The sequence below is a fragment of the Microcaecilia unicolor genome, unplaced genomic scaffold, assembly GCF_901765095.1.
Source record: "Microcaecilia unicolor unplaced genomic scaffold, aMicUni1.1, whole genome shotgun sequence".
In the NCBI taxonomy this organism is placed as follows: Eukaryota; Metazoa; Chordata; class Amphibia; order Gymnophiona; family Siphonopidae; genus Microcaecilia; species Microcaecilia unicolor.
Genome location: NW_021963521.1, coordinates 1019 through 23796, shown reverse-complemented (window position 1 = coordinate 23796; position 22778 = coordinate 1019). Strand labels below are relative to the sequence as shown.

Below are 22778 nucleotides of genomic sequence, written 5' to 3'. Positions count from 1 at the left end.
CCGGGAATCGAACTCAGTTCCTCAGTTCCCCAGGACCAAAGTCCACCACCCTAACCACTAGGCCACTCCTCCACTGGTGTTCTGTGAGGTATTGCTTCTGGCTTCACTCCTGCATGGATTCTCTGGTGTTTTGTGAGGTTTTCCTTCTGACTGAAGCTTTTATTACACTCACTGCAGATGAATGGTTTCATTCCTGTGTGGATTCTCTGGTGTTCTGTGAGGTATTGCTTCTGACTGAAGCTTTTATTACACTCAATGCAGATGAATGGTTTCACTCCTGTGTGTGGATTCTCTGGTGTTCTGTGAAGTGTACCCTCTGAATGAAGCTTTTATTACACTCAGTGCAGATGAATATTTTCATTCCTGTGTGAATTCTCTGGTGTCTGGTGAGGTTTCCCTTCTGCCTGAAGCTTTTATTACACTCAGTGGAGATGAATGGTTCATTCCTGTGTGGATTCTCTGGTGTTCTGTGAAGTGTACCCTCTGAATGAAGCTTTTATTACACTCAGTGCAGATGAATGGTTTCATTCCTGTGTGGCTTCTCTGGTGTATTGTGAGGTTTCCCTTCTCCCTGAAGCTTTTATTACACTCAGTGCAGATGAATGGTTTCATTCCTGTGTGGATTCTCTGGTGTTTTGTGAGGTTTCCCTTCCGATTGAAGCTTTTATTACACTCAGTGCAGATGAATGGTTTCACTCCTGTGTGGATTCTCTGGTGTTCTGTGAAGTGTACCTTCTGGCTGAAGCGTCTGTTGCACTCAGTGCAGATGAATGGTTTCACTCCTGTGTGGATTCTCTGGTGTTTTGTGAGGTTTCCCTTCCGATTGAAGCTTTTATTACACTCAGTGCAGATGAATGGTTTCACTCCTGTGTGGCTTCTCTGGTGTCGTGTGAGGCTTATTTTCTGACTGAAGCTTTTATTACACTCAGTGCAGATAAACAGTTTCACTCCTGTGTGGATTCTCTGGTGGTTGGTGAGGTATTCCTTCTGACTGAAGCTTTTATTACACTCAGTGCAGATGAATGGTTTCATTCCTGTGTGGATTCTCTGGTGTGTGGTGAGGTGTCCCTTCCGACTGAAGCTTTTATTACACTCAGTGCAGATGAATGGTTTCATTCCTGTGTGGATTCTCTGGTGTATTGTGAGGCTTGTTTTGTGAGTGAAGCTTTTATTACACTCACTGCAGATGAATGGTTTCACTCCTGTGTGGATTCTCTGGTGCATTGTGAGGCTTGTTTTCTGACAGAAGCTTTTATTACACTCACTGCAGATGAATGGTTTCACTCCTGTGTGGATTCTCTGGTGTATTGTGAGGTTTCCCTTCTCCCTGAAGCTTTTATTACACTCAGTGCAGATGAATGGTTTCATTCCTGTGTGGATTCTCTGGTGTGTGGTGAGGTTTCCCTTCTGACTGAAGCTTTTATTACACTCAGTGCAGATGAATGGTTTCATTCCTGTGTGGATTCTCTGGTGTATTGTGAGGCTTATTTTGTGAGTGAAGCTTTTATTACACTCAGTGCAGATGAATGGTTTCATTCCTGTGTGGATTCTCTGGTGTATTGTGAGGCTTGATTTGTGAGTGAAGCTTTTATTACACTCAGTGCAGATGAATGGTTTCATTCCTGTGTGGATTCTCTGGTGTATTGTGAGGCTTATTTTGTGAGTGAAGCTTTTATTACACTCAGTGCAGATGAATGGTTTCATTCCTGTGTGGATTCTCTGGTGTATTGTGAGGCTTATTTTGTGAGTGAAGCTTTTATTACACTCAGTGCAGATGAATGGTTTCATTCCTGTGTGGATTCTCTGGTGTATTGTGAGGCTTGATTTGTGAGTGAAGCTTTTATTACACTCAGTGCAGATGAATGGTTTCATTCCTGTGTGGATTCTCTGGTGTATTGTGAGGCTTATTTTGTGAGTGAAGCTTTTATTACACTCAGTGCAGATGAATGGTTTCATTCCTGTGTGGATTCTCTGGTGTATTGTGAGTTTTCCCTTCTCCCTGAAGCTTTTATTACACTCAGTGCAGATGAATGGTTTCACTCCTGTATGGATTATCTGATGTATTGTGAGACTTGTTTTCCGACTGAAGCTTTTATTACACTCAGTGCAGATGAATGGTTCATTCCTGTGTGGATTCTCTGGTGTATTGTGAGGCTTATTTTCCGACTGAAGCTTTTATTACACTCAGTACAGATGAATGGTTTCACTCCTGTATGGATTATCTGGTGTATTGTGAGGCTTGTTTTCCGACTGAAGCTTTTATTACACTCAGTGCAGATGAATGGTTTCATTCCGGTGTGGATTCTCTGGTGTTCTGTGAGGTTTGTTTTATGACTGAAGCTTTTATTACACTCACTGCAGATGAATGGTTTCACTCCTATGTGGATTCTCTGGTGTTGTGTGAGGTTTCCCTTCTCCCTGAAGCTTTTATTACACTCAGTGCAGATGAATGGTTTCATTCCTGTGTGGATTCTCTGGTGTTTTGTGAGGTGTACCTTCTGACTGAAGCGTCTGTTGCACTCACTGCAGATGAATGGTTTCACTCCTGTGTGGATTCTCTGGTGTTGTGTGAGGCTTATTTTATGAGTGAAGCTTTTATTACACTCAGTGCAGATGAATTGTTTCATTCCTGTGTGGATTCTCTGGTGTTCTGTGAGGTTTGCCTTCCGAATGAAGCTTTTATTACACTCAGTGCAGATGAATGGTTTCACTCTTGTGTGGAATCTCCGGTGTTTTGTGAGGCTTGTTTTATGAGTGAAGCTTTTATTACACTCAGTGCAGATAAACAGTTTCACTCCTGTGTGGATTCTCTGGTGGTTGGTGAGGTATTCCTTCTGACTGAAGCTTTTATTACACTCACTGCAGATGAATGGTTTCATTCCTGTGTGAATTCTCTGGTGTCTGGTGAGGTTTCCCTTCCGACTGAAGCTTTTATTACACTCACTGCAGATGAATGGTGTCATTCCTTTGTGGTTTCTCTTGTGCATTGGGAGGTTTCTTTTCCAGCAAGCACTTGTACCACTGTCAGCAGAAGTACACAAGTTTTCATTTTTCTGAATTTTCTGGTAGTTTGAGAGGTCTGTCTTTCTGCAAAAGACTTTTTCAGGTTTAGTAGTAGTCATTGATTCTTCACCAGTCTGAGGTGTTTTATGATCTGTTAATTCTTCTCTATGGCTGAATTTTTTCTTACATTCAGCACTTGAAACTAGTATCTCTTCTGGCTGGAATTTTGCATTTCTTATGACATTTTCTTCCTGTCTGAAGCTTTTGTCATGACTAGAACATGCAGATAATCCCTCATCAGTGTCATTTTTCTGGTATTTTGTAACGCTTCCTTTATTGATAAAGGTTTTCTCATCTACTGTCGTTGTACACACTCTAGTTTCTTTATTATTGTTCTCATGTTTCTCTTTCTTCCTACTGAAATCTTTCCCACACTCAGAACCTATACAGTGTGTCTCTCTTATGCATGTTTTCTGCTGTAGTTCTCTCTTTTGACTGAAGGTTTTCCCACAGTCCGTACCTGTATATGGTCTCTCTTCAGTATCGGATCTCTGATGTGATTTCAGAGTTAAATGATCATTAAGGAATATCTCACATCCATCACACAAACATTTCTGAACTCTCATTGGGTTTGTCTGTTCTTCCACTGTTTGTGTGATATTACTGGTACAATGTTCACACAGAGCTGAGCTTCCTGTTGAAGGTTTTTGTTTATTTTGATTTTTTCCCTTTTCTCCCCAGTCAGAACAGGACGAAGTCTCTTCTTTCTCTCTTTCTGAGAACATCTTTTCCTCTTCAGGCTTCTCACTGAGCTTCCATTTATGTGTCTCTGCATTACTGTTCTTAGGGTCATCTTTTTCTAAATAAATAAAAAAAGAGCATTGTATAGTACTGTAGGAGAACAGCAGTTTAACGAGTTCAATAAAAAATCTGTATAATTAATTGTAAATTTTCCACCCCCTCCTGTTGGGAATACATTTCCAAGCTAATCACTACCAGGGATGAATACAGAATATATGATTATATTCAAGTTGATATTTAAAAGCACATTTTGGTCTTTGTACATAGATATCGTTTAGCCCTATAACTGCTCTTTATCAGACAGGCTGCAAGATGCAAGACTAAACCTTCAGGGTGCTTGTTCCCCAGATAAACTAAGTTGGGCGTTAGCTGATCCTGAAGTTCACAGGAAAAGATTCACCATTAGCCAATCATACCTCCCGCTCCCATGTCCCAACTGCCCGCCCTCTTCCCCCCCCTCGCATCCATGCTCCTCTCTCCCCTGACCTCCCGCTCCCATGTCCCAACTGCCCGCCCTCTTCTCCCCCCTCAACATCCCTTTTCTTTTTTATTCCTTTTAAATTTACCTCTGTCCGGCAGCGCAGGCGCAGCGTCAGTGAAGGAGGCGGCGCTCCCGACGTGTCTAGCCTTCTCTTCGCTTAGTGCCCCGCCTTCTTCTGATGTCATTTCCTTGACGTCAGAAGAAGGCGGAACACTGAGCGAAGGGAACGCTAGACATGTCAGGAGCGCCGCCTCCTTCACTGACGCTGTGCTGCCAGACGGAGGTAAATTTAAAAGGAAAAGAAAAGAAAAGGGATGTTGGGGGGGAGAAGAGGGCGGGCAATTGAGCAATGGGAGCGGGAGGGCGAGCGAGGTAAGCATGGTGCGGCGGCGCCGCACCCCAGAGGACGGCGCCCCCCCTGCTGTGCTTACCCCGCTTACCGTGTTGGCACGGCCCTGCTGACTGCAAATTCTAACCAATCACCACTAAATTGCAGGACTGAACACTAACCTACGCTCGCTCCAACTGCACTATACAAACTATCGCCAACATGAACACTAACAAATTACTCCTAATCATCTATTGTCTCTCCCTAATCCACCATGCACTGACGACTCCTCTCACAGACAATAATCTACCTACAGGACACAAACCATGCACACAACCCAAAAACAATACACCCACCCAAAAGATTAAAAAATGGAATGGAAAACCTACCACCTACGAACACAACCAACAGAAAGGAAAAAAAGGGACAAAACAAACTCAAATACCAAGAGGACAGACAACTAATAAAAATCATCACATCTTCGACCCCAACCGAACCCCACCAACTAATACACATGGGTTATATAAATGTCAGATCGGTAGTTAACAAAACTACAACTCTAACCGATTGGATCACAACAGACAATCTCGATTTCTTATTTAAGTACATAAGTACATAAGTAATGCCATACTGGGGAAAGACCAAGGGTCCATCGAGCCCAGCATCCTGTCCACGACAGCGGCCAATCCAGGCCAAGGGCACCTGGCAAGCTTCCCAAACGTACAAACATTCTATACATGTTATTCCTGGAATTTTGGATTTTTCCGTTTAGTAGCGGTTTATGGACTTGTCCTTTAGGAATCCGTCCAACCCCTTTTTAAATTCTGCTAAGCTAACCGCCTTCACCACTTTCTCCGGCAACGAATTCCAGAGTTTAATTACACGTTGGGGTGAAGAAATATTTCTCCTTGATTTGTTTTAAATTTACTACACTGTAGTTTCATCGCATGCCCCCTAGTCCTAGTATTTTTGGAAAGCGTGAACAGACGCTTCACATCCACCTGTTCCACTCCACTCATTATTTTATATACCTCTATCATGTCTCCCCTCAGCCGTCTCTTCTCCAAGCTGTATAGCCCTAGCCTCCTTAGTCTTTCTTCATAGGGAAGTCGTCCCATCCCCGCTATCATTTTAGTCGCCCTTCGCTGCACCTTTCCAATTCTACTATATCTTTCTTGAGATTGCGGCGACCAGAATTGAACACAATACTCAAGGTGCGGTCGCACCATGGAGCGATACAACGGCATTATAACATCCTCACACCTGTTTTCCATACCTTTCCTAATAATACCCAACATTCTATTTGCTTTCTTAGCCGCAGCAGCACACTGAGCAGAAGGTTTCAGTGTGTTATCGACGACGACACCCAGATCCCTTTCTTGGTCCGTAACTCCTAACGTGGAACCTTGCATGACATAGCTATAATTCGGGTTCTTTTTTCCCACATGCATCACCTTGCACTTGCTCACATTAACATCATCTGCCATTTAGCCGCCCAGTCTCCCAGTCTCGTAAGGTCCTCTTGTAATTTTCACAATCCTGTCGCGATTTAACGACTTTGAATAACTTTGTGTCATCAGCAAATTTAATACCTCGCTAGTTACTCCCATCTCTAAATCTTTTTAATATATTAAAAAGCAGCGGTCCTAGCACGGACCCCTGAGGAACCCCACTAACTACCCTTCTCCATTGTGAATACTGCCCATTTAACCCCACTCTCTGTTTCCTATCCTTCAACCAGTTTTAATCCACAATAGGACATTTCCTTCTATCCCATGACCCTCCAATTTCCTCTGTAGCCTTTCATGAGGTACCTTGTCAAACGCCTTTTGAAAATCCAGATACACAATATAAACCGACTCCCCTTTGTCCACATGTTTGTTCACTCCTTCAAAGAATTGAAGTAAATTGGTCAGGCAAGATTTCCCCACACAAAAGCCATGCTGACTTGGTCTCAGTAATCCATGTCCTCTGTAATTTTGTTTTTAATAATAGCCTCTACCATTTTCCCTGGCACCGACGTCAGACTCACCGGTCTATAATTTCCCGGATCTCCCCTGGAGCCTTTTGAAAAATGGGCGTTACATTGGCCACCTTCCAATCTTCCGGTACCACTCTCGATTTTAAGGATAAGTTGCATATCACTAGCAGTAGCTCCGCAAGCTCGTTTTTCAGTTCTATCAGTACTCTAGGATGAATACCATCCGGTCCAGGAGATTTGCTACTCTTCAGTTTGCCGAACTGCCCCATTACGTCCTCCAGGTTTACCGTGAAGCGAAACCTGGATCCAAGACCTCAAAGAACCCATAATTTTAGAGCTATGCCCTCCAGGGTACAAAATTACCCACTGGACAAGGAATGGAAAAAGAGGAGGAGGCATAGCTATAATCTATAGATCCCAATTCACCGTCACAACAACAGCCGAATCCATACTTCCCCAACTCGAAATTGCTTCAGTTAGAATCAACCACCCAACCCTACACGACCACCTAAACATTATCCTGTTCTATAGACCACCAGGTAACTGGCAAGACTGCCAAACACATTTTATGTTTTAACAGTTTTTATTAACATTGCAGCATATTAAATCCAAACAGTACATTTTACTTGACACATTTCACAAATGAGTTATGCTGCATTAATCACACACATTACTGAACAGTATTCAAAACGTTTTAACATTTTTCTCCCCTGCCCTCATTCCCCCTACCCCTGAATTGACTGTGAGTTGTTATGGTTGAACAGGCTTATCAGCATTTAGCTTATTAATCACACAATGTTTCTTACTAGGCTGAATCATCAACGACTTTTGCTCTATAAGCCAACTCAATTCTGATCATGATCTTCACACTTTAGTTTCCCCCTCCCTTTCTCCTCATCCTCCCCCTCCCCGCTTGCCCCTCCCAATCCCTTGGTACTCATACATCCGAATAATCTACATGTTCAGTTCTCTTTAATAGCTCTATATTCCCTTATCCCCTCTGGGCTTGGTTCTGATATCCCAGGGGTATCTCCCTCCCCTTCCCTGCATGTCAACCCTTATATGTGGGGCTGTTTTGTAGGTGGGTTCGCTCTCCATATCAGGATTACAGCAAATTAAGAAGCAGACTTCGTCCGTGTGGGCTTAGTTCTTGTATGTAATGATCCAGATCTTTACAAAATTGTTTTTCCGTTTCAGAGATCCCTTTGCTTCCCTGGCTTCCCAAGTAGCCAACTCGTGCACTTGGTTCCTCCAATGCCAGTAAGCCGGGGGGTCTGATGAGATCCAACTTTGTAAGATAGTTTTCTAGCCACCAAACATACTTTGCGACACCATATTCTATCCCCCCTATCTGCGTTTGGAATGCTGTTTGTGTATCTAGTACATAATGATCCCAGGTTCCACCCACTGGTTTCTTTACTATAAAAGACATAAATCTCTGGATCTCTCCCCAAAAGCTTTTACTCTTGGACATCCCCAAAGGCATGGTATAGAGTGTGGGGTATGTAATCACATTTAACACATTTCTCCTCTGTTGTGCCGCCTATGTGTCCCCGCTGCCGTCCAGACATGTAAGCCCTCACCACCACTCTGAATCCACATTCTCTAAGTCTCTCATCTATTGTGAGGGCCGGGATATGTGCCAGTGTTGCCCCAATGTCCCATCCCGCTAGGGTGGTTCCCGATTCTTTTTCCCATTTTGTATTATATAGTTTAGGTTGTGTGGTGGGGTTCGTTTCTGCAACATTTTATATATGTTTGATACTGTCACCCCCGCCACCTCCATGGGTTGGAAGAATGTCCGTATTTTACCCCCTAATTTCCTCTGTAAATCTGATTGATGCAAGGCTAAGATGTAGTGTTTGGCTTGGGCATAAGCGAATCGGTCTCCCCATGTAGTCCCAATCTTTGCCTGTAGTTCCTCAAATGGGATAATTGTCGCTGCAGCTCCTAATAAATGCTCCACTCTTATAATTCCTAGTTGTCCCCATCTGAAAAATACCGAATTACTTTGACCTGGTTCAAAAGTTCGGGTTCCCTCTAAATGATAGAGCTCTGATGTTGTGGCACTCCCTCCCAATTTTTAATCATCCACCTCCATGCTGCTTTCAGCGGTTGAAGCAACAAACATCGTTTGAGGTGAGCCGGGAGCCGGTCTTGTTTCAGATGCAGCAAAGTGACCATGTCATAAGGGGCAAAGTATTCTTCTTCTATATCTAGCGGTGTGAATAAATTAGTCTGGCCGACCCAATCTCCTATATGCCTTAATAGACATGCCTGATTATATCCAGCCAGATTTGGCAATCCTAGGCCTCTATGACCCCATCCTCCCACTAATAACGGAGTTTGCATTTTGGGTTTCTTTTGTGCCCAGCAAAACCTACTGAATACCCTCATGACTCTTGTCAAATCTTTCTTCAGCATTCGCACGGGGAGCGTCTGCATGAGATATAACCATCTCGGAAGTATTACCATTCTAATTAGGTTTATCCTGCCTCTCAGCGTCAATGGGAGACCCTCCCATTTCTCTAACTGACGTTTAGTTTCATCCACCATGATGTTTATGTTAATCTCATATAAATTCTCTAAGTCCATGGTCAATCTGATTCCTAAATATTTAAATGACTTATCTGCCCATCTCAAGGGAAAATCCTGAGTCCATAGCTGCTTAACTGTTAGTGATGAAGCTAGTGCTTCCGATTTCGCTAAATTCAGCTTAAGGCCTGCATAGTCTCCATATTCTTTCAGAATTTCCATTAACGCCGAGAGGGATGCCCGTGGTTCTGTGATCATGACTAGGAGGTCACCTGCAAAGGCCGCTATTTTGAATACTGAGCGCCCCATTTGCATCCCTTTTACCAACGGGTTATCTATTATCTCTCGAATCAACGGGTCAAGAGTCAAGACAAACAGCATCGGGGACAAGGGGCACCCCTGACGAGTTCCCCGTTGTATTAAGAACTCCTCTGATTCCACCCCATTGATTCTTATTTTTGCCTTCGGCCTATGATACAGGGTCCGTACTGCCACCAGGAACCTGCCGCTAAACCCATATTTTTCCAGCGTTGCGAACAGGACGCCCAGTGTACTCTGTCAAAAGCCTTTTCGGCATCAAAGCTGATAAGTAAAGACTGGGCGCTCCTGCGCCTCCGCATTTCCAAGGCCGCTATGATTTTCCTGAGGTTTTTAGCAATTACTCTGCCTTCTACGAAGCCTACTTGTGCCTCATGTATTAACTTTGGCAGTACTCTTTTTACACGGTTAGCCATTATTTTTGCCAACAGTTTAAAATCCACATTCAGAAGAGAAATCGGACGGTATGACTCCGGACTTAATAAGTCTCTCCCTGGCTTTGGTAGCACCACTATTTGCGCTAGAGCCAAACCCTCCGGCGATTGCTCCATATCTATCATTTTATTAAAATAATTGTCAATGTTGGGGCAATGCTGTCTCCTAATATTTTATAGAATTCTATTCTTAGCCCATCTGGGCCTGGTGCTTTTTGCCGTTTTCCTTGTGCTATCCCCAGTACACTTCCTCAACTTCAATTGGCTTGTTCATTTGTCTCTGTCTTGCTGACTGATGGTATGTAAGTTTAAATTGTCTAAATACATAGACTCTGGCAATCCTTGCTCTTCCGGCTTTGCGTATAGTTTACTATAAAATGCAGCGAAAGTTTGACAGATTTGCTCAGCTTTAGTCTCTATCTTTCCCTGTTCTCCCCGTATTTGGAGTATTTGTCTTTTACTGCCTCTTGGATTTGCCAGTCTAGCCATCAGACGTCCTGCCTTATTGCCGAATCTATGTAGCTGATATTTGTAGTACAGCTGGGATTTAGATGCCCGCTGATGTAGCAGCACATTGAGTGCCGTCTGTGTTTCTAAGAGTTTGCTACGGTGGGCGTCTGTTTGTCTCTGTCCATATGCTTTTCCGGGCTTTGACAGACCAATGCACTCAAACATAAAATTTCTCTGTTTCGGGCTTTCTTCACATGGTGATAGTAACTAATTATTTCCCCACGGAGTACTGCCTTTGCTGCATCCCAAAACAGAACCGGGTCTCCTACATGTTGTGTGTTCAGGGTCATATAATCTTCCCATCGTTCCTTTAATTTCTCTCTGAATGTCCCATCTTTGAACAGCTCTAATGGAAACTGCCAAGAGCCGTCCTTAGATCTTGTGTCTCCCATGTTCCACTCTATATACACCCATGCATGATCTGATATCGTGTAAGGCCCTATATTTACTTCTCTAATCCCTCCAAACATAGCTTCTGATGTGAATTATATAATCTATTCTAGCCTGAGATGCATGCGCCCCGTGCATGGTGGGTATAATCCCGCTCACCAGGATGTAGGACTCTCCCACGTATCTATTAAGTCCATCATTTGTCCCAGACGCTTCAGGCCCTTATTGGACGCTGTATTATCACTTCTCTGCCCCCTAGAGCTGTCTATTGAGGGATCCCACACCGTGTTGAAATCTCCCCCTACTAGTATATGAGTTTTGGAGTGTTGGAGAAGGTGGGCTATTACCTGGTTGTAAAATTGCTTGTCATATTGGTTTGGTGCATAGAGATTACAAATTAGAATCGTTTGACCCGCCATCTCCACCTCCACCAACACATATCTGCCCTTTGGATCTCCTTTAAGAAGTCGGACTGCCGCTGCCACCCCTTTCCTAATTAACACCGCCACCCCTTCCTTTCTTCCCCTGTGCTCCTGCCGACATACATTCCTCCACCCACCATGTCTTTAACTTAGGTGTTCTTCTTGGCTAAGGTGTGTTTCTTGCAGCAAAGCGATGTCTATTTTATGTCTCTGCAAGTGCTGTAATATTTTTGTTCTTTTAATCGGTGAGTTGATACCTCCCACATTCCAGGTGACACATCTAACCATAAACTATAGATGAGTTATATCGTGTCTGCCTCGCTACAAAACCAACTTTTCCTTGCAGAAGGGCATCCCAGCCTATGCCCCTCCATTCCTGCCATCGCTCATGATTCATCCCTTGTCCTCGATCCTCTTTTTCCCCCCATACATTGGTTGACCGGCCTATCCCCCTCTAATTCCCCCCTTACCCTCCTGTCCCCCCCATTTGTCTGTTTCCTCCCTCTTCCCGCCTCAGTTCCCATTCCCCCAGACTTGTGTCCCTCAATAAGGGACCAATCACTTTTAACGCCTCTAGTCCTCCCCCCCTGCATTGGTTAGAACATTAACATCATAACCCTACATAACATTTCTTTATATTTACCATCATTGAAACCGTACCTTAAGAAAGGAAGGAAGGATAAAGGATAATGAACAGTTGGGAACCTCCTATACATCATCTCAATACATTGTTCAAGACTCATTTTGCTTGCTTTGGGAGACCCCTTATTTGCAGTTCATTTATACCAGTATTGCTTTAGTTTCCATCCCTTCACTCTTCTAGACCCACCCCCCATTATATCTCTCTTCATGATCCCCAGCAACTACAAACAGATGAAGAAAACATAGGAAAAATAACATGTCTTAAACAATTCCTTTCTCACATCTGGAGTGGCTGCCCTTGCTCCTGCTCCAGATCTTCTCTTCTCTCGTAGAACTTATAGCTTCCAATGTCCCTCCACCTGGGCTCCAAATTGACATTTAACTTCCCCAAACAATTCTTGCATTTGCAGATCGTTTCTGCTTAGATGGGGAAGCAGTGCTGGTTTCGGTCACCTCTCCTTCTCCAGCCGCTGTAGAAAGCCTTTCGCTTCTTCCACCGATTCATATAAATGAACTACCCCATTATGAAGTGACTCTCACATCGCGCTGGGTATAAACAACGCGAAGCGGTATCTTCAAGTAAATAATTGTGAGCAGATTGGGGAAAAAGCACGTCTTTTCTCTGCTACACCCACCAGAGTAGTCCTGAAAGCAAAGAATCCTCTTCTGCTCATACTGTAGGTTGCTCTCTGTTCCTTGCAGCTTGGAGGATCAACTGTTTGTGGGCGAAATTTTAACACCTTTAGGATTATAACTCGTCGGTTTAGCGGATTGCTCACGACGTACCCCTAATCGATGTGCTCTTTCCACTCTCAGGGGGCCGGATGGTGTCTGGGAATTTGTATTTGCCTCGCCGGGAGCCAGCGCTCCAAAACCCCACCAGATCTCTGCCTCCTATGGCCTCGGGGAATCCCACTAATCGCAAATTATTTCTTCTGGACCGGTTTTCAAGGTCCTCGATTTTTTGTTCCAGCGTTCTACTTGCTCCCGAAGTTTGTTTCTGTCCGGCTTCCACTTCCGTGACCCGCTTCTTCCCACTTCACTTGTTTCGGGCCTGAACGCTATACATTCCCCGCGTCAAGTCCCCATGCGGGTCTGCAGCTTCTCTAATTTAGAATCTATAGGTTGATAATCTTCTTTCCAGAAGCTCTTCCAGTACTGTAGTCATTTCCGCCGTTATTTCGGCGACCCACGTGGATGAGACCGAGGAGCCGATCATGCTAGGTGAGGGCCGCCATCTTGGGTTCCGCCGATTTCTGTCGCAAGCGTTCCTTAGCGCTTGCTTTGTTGTCATTTCGTTACTCGACACCCGCAACGATTGCCAGGACTTCAACCTCCCTTCGATGTTATTTAGGCTTGCGTTTTAGGGTGTAAATAGCCAGAATCTTAAAGGGGGCGAGGATCGAGGTCGGAGAGCGCTTTACATGCGTCCTCTCTCCGGCATGGCGTCACGTGATCTCCTGCCAAACACATTTATGGATTTCATATCGAGCACATGTGTTTCTACCCAAAACCTTCTCATAGCAGGAGACATCAACCTTCACCTTGAGGATACTAACCTAACAAACGTATGTGAATGCAAGGACTTCCTCCAACTATGGGAGCTTCACTGGCCAAATATGCAACCCACCCATATTAAAGGACACACATTACACATCATTACACACAAATTCTCTACAGACCTAAATTTCGCACTAACAGATACAAAATGGACAGCTATAACCATGGTCCGATCACTACAAAAGCAAACCTTTCCCTCTACTGGTGAACAAAAGTCTCACAACATAAACAAGAACAACTAACCTACACCACGATAGGCAAAATAGACCCACTAACATTTTGGCAAGAATTCTACAACAACAAATGGACATCACCAACAGACTCACCCCAATTTCTCCATGAATGGGACAACAGATGCAGAAGCATATTGGACAACATAGCACCACTTCAAACCAGAACATCACACAGAAAGAACTCGATACCATTGTTTAATGAAGAACTAAAAGATTAAAAACACAGTCAGAAGATTAGAACATCATGGAATAAGAAAAGAGAACGATTCTGCACTCAACGAATGGAAACAGCTACACAGAAAATACAATACACAATCAGACAAACTAAAAGTCATATTATAAACCTAAAATCGACCAGATACAAGGATACACTAAACGTCTTCCAACTCGTAAACAACTACTAAACTACCACACCGTTTACCTCTAACAACATAGACACCCCATCAGCAAACAATCTTGCGAAGTACTTCAAAGAGAAAATTATTAATTACGACTCATGATACCCCCACGCAACTGACTATGTAACCTCCTTGAATGTTTAGATCCATTACCTGGGGAAATTTCCAGCAGACCGATCATGGACCAACTTTGACACACTCTCGATCGATAACATCTCCCAATCACTTTGGAAGATACGCCAAATCACAATGCAATTAGACATCTGGAGGAGTGGCCTAGTGGTTAGGTGGTGGACTCTGGTCCTGGGGAACTGGGGAACTGAGTTCGATTCGCACTTCAGCACGGGCAGCTCCTTGTGACTCTGGGCAGTCACTTAACCCTCCATTGCCCCAGGTACACATAAGTACCTGTATATGTAAGCCGCATTGAGCCTGCCATGGTGGGAAAGCACGGTGTACAAATGTAACAAAACATTAAAAAAAAATTTTTTTTAGAACCTCATAAGATCTGCCCCTCAACATCTCAAAACAGACCCAACGAGTCACCTGAACTACATGCTACAAATGTCTCGTCCCAAGGATAAAGGAAATATTCTGCTTACTCCGCTACCTAAAGACGCAAAGAAAAATACAAATGAATTAACCAATTATCGTCCAGTAGCATCTAGCCCGTTGATAACCAAACTTATGGAGGGCTTGTGACAACACAGCTCACTAACTACTTAAATAAATTCTCATTCTTCATGAATCTCAATCAGGATTTTGGTCGAACCACAGCACTGAAACAGTACTAGTTTATTTTTATTTTGTTACCCCGTGCTTTCCCACTCATGGCAGGCTCAATGCGGCTTACATGGGGCAATGGAGGGTTAAGTGACTTGCCCAGAGTCACAAGGAGCTGCCTGTGCCTGAAGTGGGAATCGAACTCAGTTCCTCAGTTCCCCAGGACCAAAGTCCACCACCCTAACCACTAGGCCACAAACAATTGCAACTGGTAACAACATACTTCTCTTACAATTTGACATGTCCAGTGCCTTCGACATGGTCAACCACGGAATATTACTCCATATCCTAGAATACTTTGGAGTCGGAGGTAACGTTCTCAACTGGTTTAAAGGATTCCTGACCACAAGATCATACCAAGTAACAGCCAATGCGGCTATCCCATGGACACCTGAATGCGGAGTTCCTCAAGGATCCCCCCTCTCACCAACCCTCTTCAACCTATACATCCCATTCAAACATGATCTAAAGGAAATCACTAACGACATCAACCAAAGTTTCCAACTCATGCACTCTTGGGCTGATGCATTCCAGCTAAAACGTAACGCAGAAAAAACACAATGACTTATACTCACCTCACAACATAATACAAGTAAATTCACCACCATAAATATACCAAAACTTTTCCCTTCCCGTTTCAAACACTTTGAAAATTCTTGGAGTTACCATTGATCGAAATCTCACACTCGAAAACCACGTGAAGAATACAATGAAGAAGATGTTCTACTCCATGTGGAAACTCAAGAGTAAAATCTTTCTTCCCAAGAGCCATTTTTCGAAACCTGGTACAGTCAATGGTACTAAGTCACCTGGACTATTGCAACACACTCTATGCGGGCTGTAAAGAACAGACCATCAAGAAACTTCAGACGGCCCAGAATACCGCAGCCAGACTCATATTTGGAAAAACAAAATATGAAAGTGCAAAACCCCTAAGAGAGAAACTACACTGGCTCCCACTTAAAGAACGTACTACATTCAAGGTCTGCACGATGGTTCATAAAATCATTTACGGATTATGATGTTGTGGTTGTCCGTGAGTAAGTGGAACAGATGTTTCAGCCAACGTGCTCTGGCTTTCTTCACGGTGGCTGAAATGTCGGTTCTTCTTACTCAAACGCGGCAAGAACCAGATAACTACCTGCCGAAGATAGGTGGGTCTCTTGCGAAAACACCACATCTGCCCTCTTTTGGTTCAGGAGTTGCAATATTTTTTGGCGTTTGATCGGGGAAGTTACCCCGCTCACATTCCATGAAATAAATCGCAGAGGTCTCATCCCTCGCCTTTCGGTTCTCTCTTAATCAGCCGTTTCTCCATTATCATACAAGGGAGGGTCAGCCCAGCCTCCAACTCTCCCCCGTTCCGCAGATTGACCTCTTGGTCTTTCCTCACTAATCCCTTGACCGTCCCCCCCCCCCCTGGGCCGCCGTCGCGCTCCCGCTACTCACACCCTGCAGAGTTGAATTTACCCTCCCCTGAGGTTTGCCCGCACACAGTCTTTCTGTGCCGAGCAAAGCTTCTTAGGTCACCTCGATAGAGAACTCCCCACCCCTTCCTCCAAACAGTTGCCCCCCTGTAGGCTTGTCTTTGAATGTAACATATAGTAACCCATTGCCTACAGCTAACATTTCTGTTAACTCAAACCAAACTAAACCATCGAACAGTATTATATGCTTAATTGTAACAGTATTTTCTGCCAAAGTGGGAACCTAACATAGTAGATGACGGCAGAAAAAGACCTGCACGGTCCATCCAGTCTGCCCAACAAGATAAACTCGTATGTGCTACTTTTTGTGTATACCCTACTTTGATTTGTACCTGTCCTCTTCAGGGCACAGACCGTATAAGTCTGCCCAGCACTATCCCCGCCTCCCAACCACCAGCCCCACCTCCCAACCACCGGCTCTGGCACAGACCGTATAAGTCTGCCCAGCACTATCCCCGCCTCCCATCACCAGCTCTGGCACAGACCGTATAAGTCTGCCCAGCACTATCCCCGCCTCCCAACTACCAGCCCCTACATGTTAACTCACAGTTCTAGAAAGCCTGAATGCACTGCAGTAACAGCACATGTTAACCGCTGTATAAAACATCTAGCATAACAACATAGTAGATGATGACATATAAAGACTTGAATGGTCCACCCAGTCAGCCCAACAGCTACACTCATTATCAATTCAGGATTAAACCAAGAATGAGTGCGGTATAAAATACTTGAACCTGGTCTTTCATTGCCATTTCTGGGACATAAGACTGTAGAAGTCCATCTGGCACTGTCCTTATGTTCCAACTACTGGAGTTGCTGTCGAAGCCTTCTCCTGCCTATCCCCATAGGCGGTCGGTGGCCCAACTGGTTGGGGAGGCTAAAGGGGGCGGGGTCAGGGGTGGAGCTTAAATCCATAATTGTTGATAACACACAGAAAAAAAATAAAATAAAAGTCACAATTAATACCTTTTATTAAATTTACATATTAGATATGTATCATATGTCAAAGAATAAAGTGGTTGCTCAAAGCATATACTAACCACAATCGCTCAACTGCAAAACACTATGCACAACTTTGTCCAAAAACACACTCAGAACCTTACTGTACCATAAATATTACACTGGGCAGAACTTAATACACCAATATACCACCCATACGGAAAATGTAGACCGTCAACAATATGAAACAAGGGATCATAATATCACAATTCTCATGTACAGCCACAAAACACCCTAATTCATGTTTAATGTGGGATAAAATGCCATAAATAAGTAAATAAATATTAACTTTTAATGTTGAGCACCTGATTCTCAAATTGCACATATTCCAAACACTATAATGAAAATAAAATTTTCTTTTCTACCTTTGTTGTCTGGTGACTTTGTTTTTCTGATCATGCTGGCCCAGTATCCGATTCTGCTGCTATCTGTCCTCTTAACTCCATTTCCAGGGCTTCCTTTCCATTTATTTCTTTACTTTCCGCCTTTCTTCTTCGTTTCTTGTCCTACATCTGTAAGTAAAAGCTGGGTCCTCCGCAGACTTGACTGTCCAGTGGATCCAGCTTCTGCCTATTTTCTCCATCCATGTGCAGTTTTTCTTCTCTTTTCCTTTTCCCTCATCTCATCTCCTTCCTCTCTCTTCCTGATATGTGGTTTCCCCCCCTTTTTTTCCCCCCCCCCCCTTCCCCTCCCCTCCAACTCGTATCAGTCTGATCAATCTTTAAACAGTTATAACCATTGGTTCCCACTTTGTCTGTGTCTTTTCAAATCATACTTCAAATGTCCCTCTGTAATGCTTATAGATTCCCCCTTTTCCACCCTCCAAATACGTCAACATCTCTGTCTGCTTGATAAGCTGCACTCATTTTGGTATCATTTGTAAATCTCCTGTCTGCTGCTTTGGTCGAATTGTCCCAGGTTCCCACCTTGGTACCAAAAACTGCACATCTTTTGAATTCTGGTAACTCTTTGTCAGTCGTATATTTCAGAGCTGCCTCATGTCGAAAGCCCCCATCCGCTGCAATAGTAACCCGGGGGGGGGGGGGGGGGGGAAGATTTCCATTTTGTAAAGCACAGTCCGTGTGAAATTTCTATTGCCCCTCTAGGAAGCTCTGCCAAAGTCTCTATTGTGATCCCTGATACACATCATTGGTCGCATTACTCACAGTTTACCAAGTTATGATGGTCCGAAACCGTGGTTGTCCAACAACAAAGCGACGTCAATCATTCGTCTCATGAAATTATATTTGTGCCTTGTAATCCAAAGTGCAAGGTTTTATCGATACCAGCGATGGATCCCTCTCCTTATGTTAAGTCGTAATCACTCCTCTTGCCTTCACTCTGCTGCTCTCTGTTGCAGTGAGTCATGCTTGTTCAAGAACTCGCGGGCCGCCTCTGGTGAGAGTCAAAAAAAGTGGCCTTTCCATCTGTGAATATCTTGAGCCGTGCAGGGTACAATAATGCAAATTGCACCTGTGTCTGATGTAGCGTTGAACAAATCTGCGAGTATGCTTTCCTGAGTAGCGAGACTCTCATTGAGAAGTCTTGAAAGCAGAGAATAGTTTTGTTGTCATATTTCAAGGGACCCTTAGCCCGAATTGCTCCACGAATCTCCGTTTTTTGAACGTAGTTGAGTAGTTTCAAAATAACCACTCTTGGTTTAGCATCTCTTGGTCTCCTGGGGCCTAGTCTGTGTGCCCACTCGATGCGGAGCGGGCCAGCCGAGACTGCAATTGTAGTGTCTTAGTGAGCCAATCTTCTAAAAAGGGGCGAATTTCGATTTCAGTAACAGCCTCCGTTAGCCCCACCAGTCGCAGATTCCCCCTGCGAGACCTGTTTTCCAGGTCATCGAGTTTGTTTTCTAATTCTGTTACTCTGGCTTTCAGGGAATCTTTATCGGAGGTCATTGTTTGCATTTCGTCTTCTAAGTCCGACAGTCTCTGGCATGATGTAGCGAACTCTCCTTTGAGCGCCTCCATTTTTTCGTCCATCGTTTCCAGTTTGTCAGTAATTTTCTGGAATTTTTGATCTAATGAGGCATTTAGCGCCTGTGTGGCCTCCGTCACGATTTCAGAAACCCACGTGGAGCACACTGAACCCGGGCCGCCGCCATTAGCCTCCGCCATTTTATGTGAGTGGGGCACCTTCACCTTATCTCCTTGTTTCCGGACCGATTTACTCGCCATCAATGCCCCTCTCTCTGACTCCCAGCAAGTTGCGGTCCGTACTTCAGAATGTTATGTTCTGATTGTCGGTCTGTCCGGTTTTGCAGCTGTAGTGCCCGCTTTTTCAGTCGGGGTGCAGGAGCTCTCCTCGTCCTCAACTGCTTTTCAGCGTGGCATCACGTGACCTTTCCTCACAAATTATTTAAACAAATTCTCAATACTACACGACTCCCAGTCAGGATTTCGGTCTAACCACAGTACTGAAACAGTATTAGTTACTCTCATGAATAAATTTAAACAATTGATTGCAACTGGCAAGAACATACTACTTCTACAATTCGACATGTCTAGCGCCTTCGACATGGTTGATCATGGAATACTACTACATATCCTCGAGTACTTCCGAATTGGAGGCAACGTTCTCAACTGGTTCAAGGGGTTCTTAACCACACGATCATACCAAGTGACATCTAACTCGACTACATCAACCACTTGGACACCTGAATGCAGAGTTCCACAGGGATCCCCCCCTCTCACCGACCTTCTTCAACTTAATGATGTTACCCCTGGCCAAACTATTATCAAACCAAAACCTCAGCCCATACATATACGCAGACAACATAACGATTTACATACCATTTAAACAAGATCTAAAGGAAATTTCCAATGACATCAACCAGAGTCTACATATCATGCATTCATGAGCGGATGCATTTCAGCTGAAACTCAATGCAGAAAAAACCCAATGCCTAATACTTACCTCTCAACATAACACGAACAAATTCACCACTATCAACACACCAAAACTGAATCTTCTCATTTCGGAAACCCTAAAAATTCTTGGAGTTACCATTGATCGACACCTAACACTTGAGAATCATGCGAAAAACACAACCAAGAAGATGTTCCACTCAATGTGGAAATTGAAAAGAGTGAGATCTTTCTTCCCAAGGACCATCTTCCGTAACCTGGTACAATCAATGGTACTCAGCCATCTAGACTATTGTAACGCACTCTATGCTGGTTGTAAAGAACAAATAATCAAGAAACTTCAAACAGCCCAAAACACTGCAGCTAGACTCATATTCGGCAAAACAAAATATGAAAATGCTAAACCTCTACGAGAAAAGCTACACTGGCTCCCAATTAAAGAACGCATCACGTTCAAAATATGTACCCTAGTTCACAAAATCATTCACGGAGATGCCCCAGCCTACATGTCAGACCTGATAGACTTACCACCCAGGAACGCTAAAAAATCATCCCGCACATTCCTCAATCTTCACTTCCCCAACTGTAAAGGTCTAAAATACAAACTAGCACATGCGTCAACCTTCTCTTACTTGAGCACACAATTCTGGAACACACTGCCGCGCAACTTAAAAACGATCTATGACTAACTAACTTCCGCAAACCATTGAAGACTCCTCTCTTTAATAAGGCATACCACAAAGATCAACAAATGTGAACTCCTACACGGATATCCAGTATTGCCTTACGATACTTGCTTGTTAAACCATTATCATGTTACCCAAGATCCTTATGTAATACCAAATGTCTATTCTACTATGTATTTCCACAACTTATGATGTATTGTAAGCCACATTGAGCCTGCAAAGAGGTGGGAAAATGTGGGATACAAATGCAATAAAATAAATAATAAGGTAAAATTATGTATCATACCTGATAATTTTCTTTCCATTAATCATAGCTGATCAATCCATAGACTGGTGGGTTGTGTCCATCTACCAGCAGGTGGAGATAGAGAGCAATCCTTCTGCCTCCCTATATGTGGTCATGTGCTGCCGGAAACTCCTCAGTATGTCGATATCCAAGCTCCATCCGCAGGACTCAGCACTTAGAGAATTACACCCACAAAGGGACACTCTGCCCAGCTCACCACCGCCGAAACGGGGGAGGGGAATTAACCCAGCTCATCCCCACACAAGTGGGGGAGGGGAATCCGTCCAGCTCATCCCCGCGGAGCGGGGAGGGACACCACCCCGCCGATGCGGGGGGATCTGGCTTATCCTGCAACCGCAACCGCGGGAGGAGCTGACTGACCCTAACACCGCTGAAGCGGGAGGGGTACAAAGCTGCCCTACAGCCGCACGAAGCGGGAGGGAGCGCCGGCAGAATTTATGTCTCAATCCAGCCCCGTAAAACGGAGGGAAGAGGAATGCAGCAGCTCACTGTAACACAAACTCGTCTCAACTCTTGAAGAATCCAATTGAAAAAACTTGAACACGAAGTCCTCCTGAACAGGAACTGAAGACTAAACTTGAACCTGAAATGCAACCAGAATATAAACAGTACAGATATCTGGGAGGGGCTATGGATTGATCAGCTATGATTAATGGAAAGAAAATTATCAGGTATGATACATAATTTTACCTTCTATATCATCATGCTGATCAATCCATAGACTGGTGGGATGTACCGAAGCAGTACTCACCCAGGGCGGGACATTGAAATCCCTGACCGCAACACTGAAGCTCCAAACCGGGCCTCCGCCCGAGCAGCCACAGTCAAGCGGTAATGCCTGGAGAAGGTATGGGCCGATGCCCAAGTTGCCGCCTTGCATATCTCCTCCAAGGAGACGGACCCGGCCTCTGCCATCGAGGCCGCCTGAGCTCTAGTGGAGTGAGCCTTCAGCTGGATAGGCGGCACCTTCCCCGCGGCCACATAAGCCGCTGCAATGGCTTCCTTGACCCATCTTGCCACTGTAGGCTTAGCAGCCTGCAGACCCTTACGAGAGCATCTACTCCCAGAGATCGAGGGTCCCGTCCTCTGCTGAAAAAGCGCGGCACTTGGCAATTGGCCGATGACGCCATCAGATCTAGGCTCGGCTGGCCCCAGCGCTTCGTGATGTCCAAGAACGCCTGAGCCGATAACTGCCACTCTCCGGGATCCAAGGTATGGCGACTGAGAAAGTCCGCCTTGACATTCATGACTCCGGCAATGTGGGCCGCTGACAGCTGTTCCAGGTTCGCTTCCGCCCACTGGCATAGATTCATGGCTTCCTTGGCTAGAGGGGCGCTCTTGGTACCTCCCTGGCGGTTGACATAGGCCACAGCCGTGGCGTTGTCCGACAGGACCCGTACTGGCCTCAACGCCAGTACCGGGAGGAACTCCAAAAGCGCCAACCGAATGGCTCTGAGTTCCAGGAGGTTGATAGACCACTTTGCCTCTGCAGGAGACCAGAGCCCCTGCGCTGTCCTTCCCAAGCAGTGGGCTCCCCAGCCCGTCAAAGAGGCGTCCGTCGTGATGACAATCCACTCCGGGGTCACAAGAGGCATCCCTGCAGA

The 22778-nt window shown here is 44.7% G+C and overlaps 1 protein-coding gene across 1 annotated transcript; it reads right to left on the bottom strand.

Moving 5' to 3' along the window:
- Positions 1-561: 561 nt before the first annotated feature.
- On the bottom strand, positions 562-1875 carry LOC115459391 (zinc finger protein 585B-like; the record flags this gene model as incomplete). Its single annotated transcript, XM_030189225.1, has 1 exon — positions 562-1875. A coding segment is annotated over one exon (1314 nt), but the record flags the coding sequence as incomplete, so codon positions are not given.
- Positions 1876-22778: the final 20903 nt, after the last annotated feature.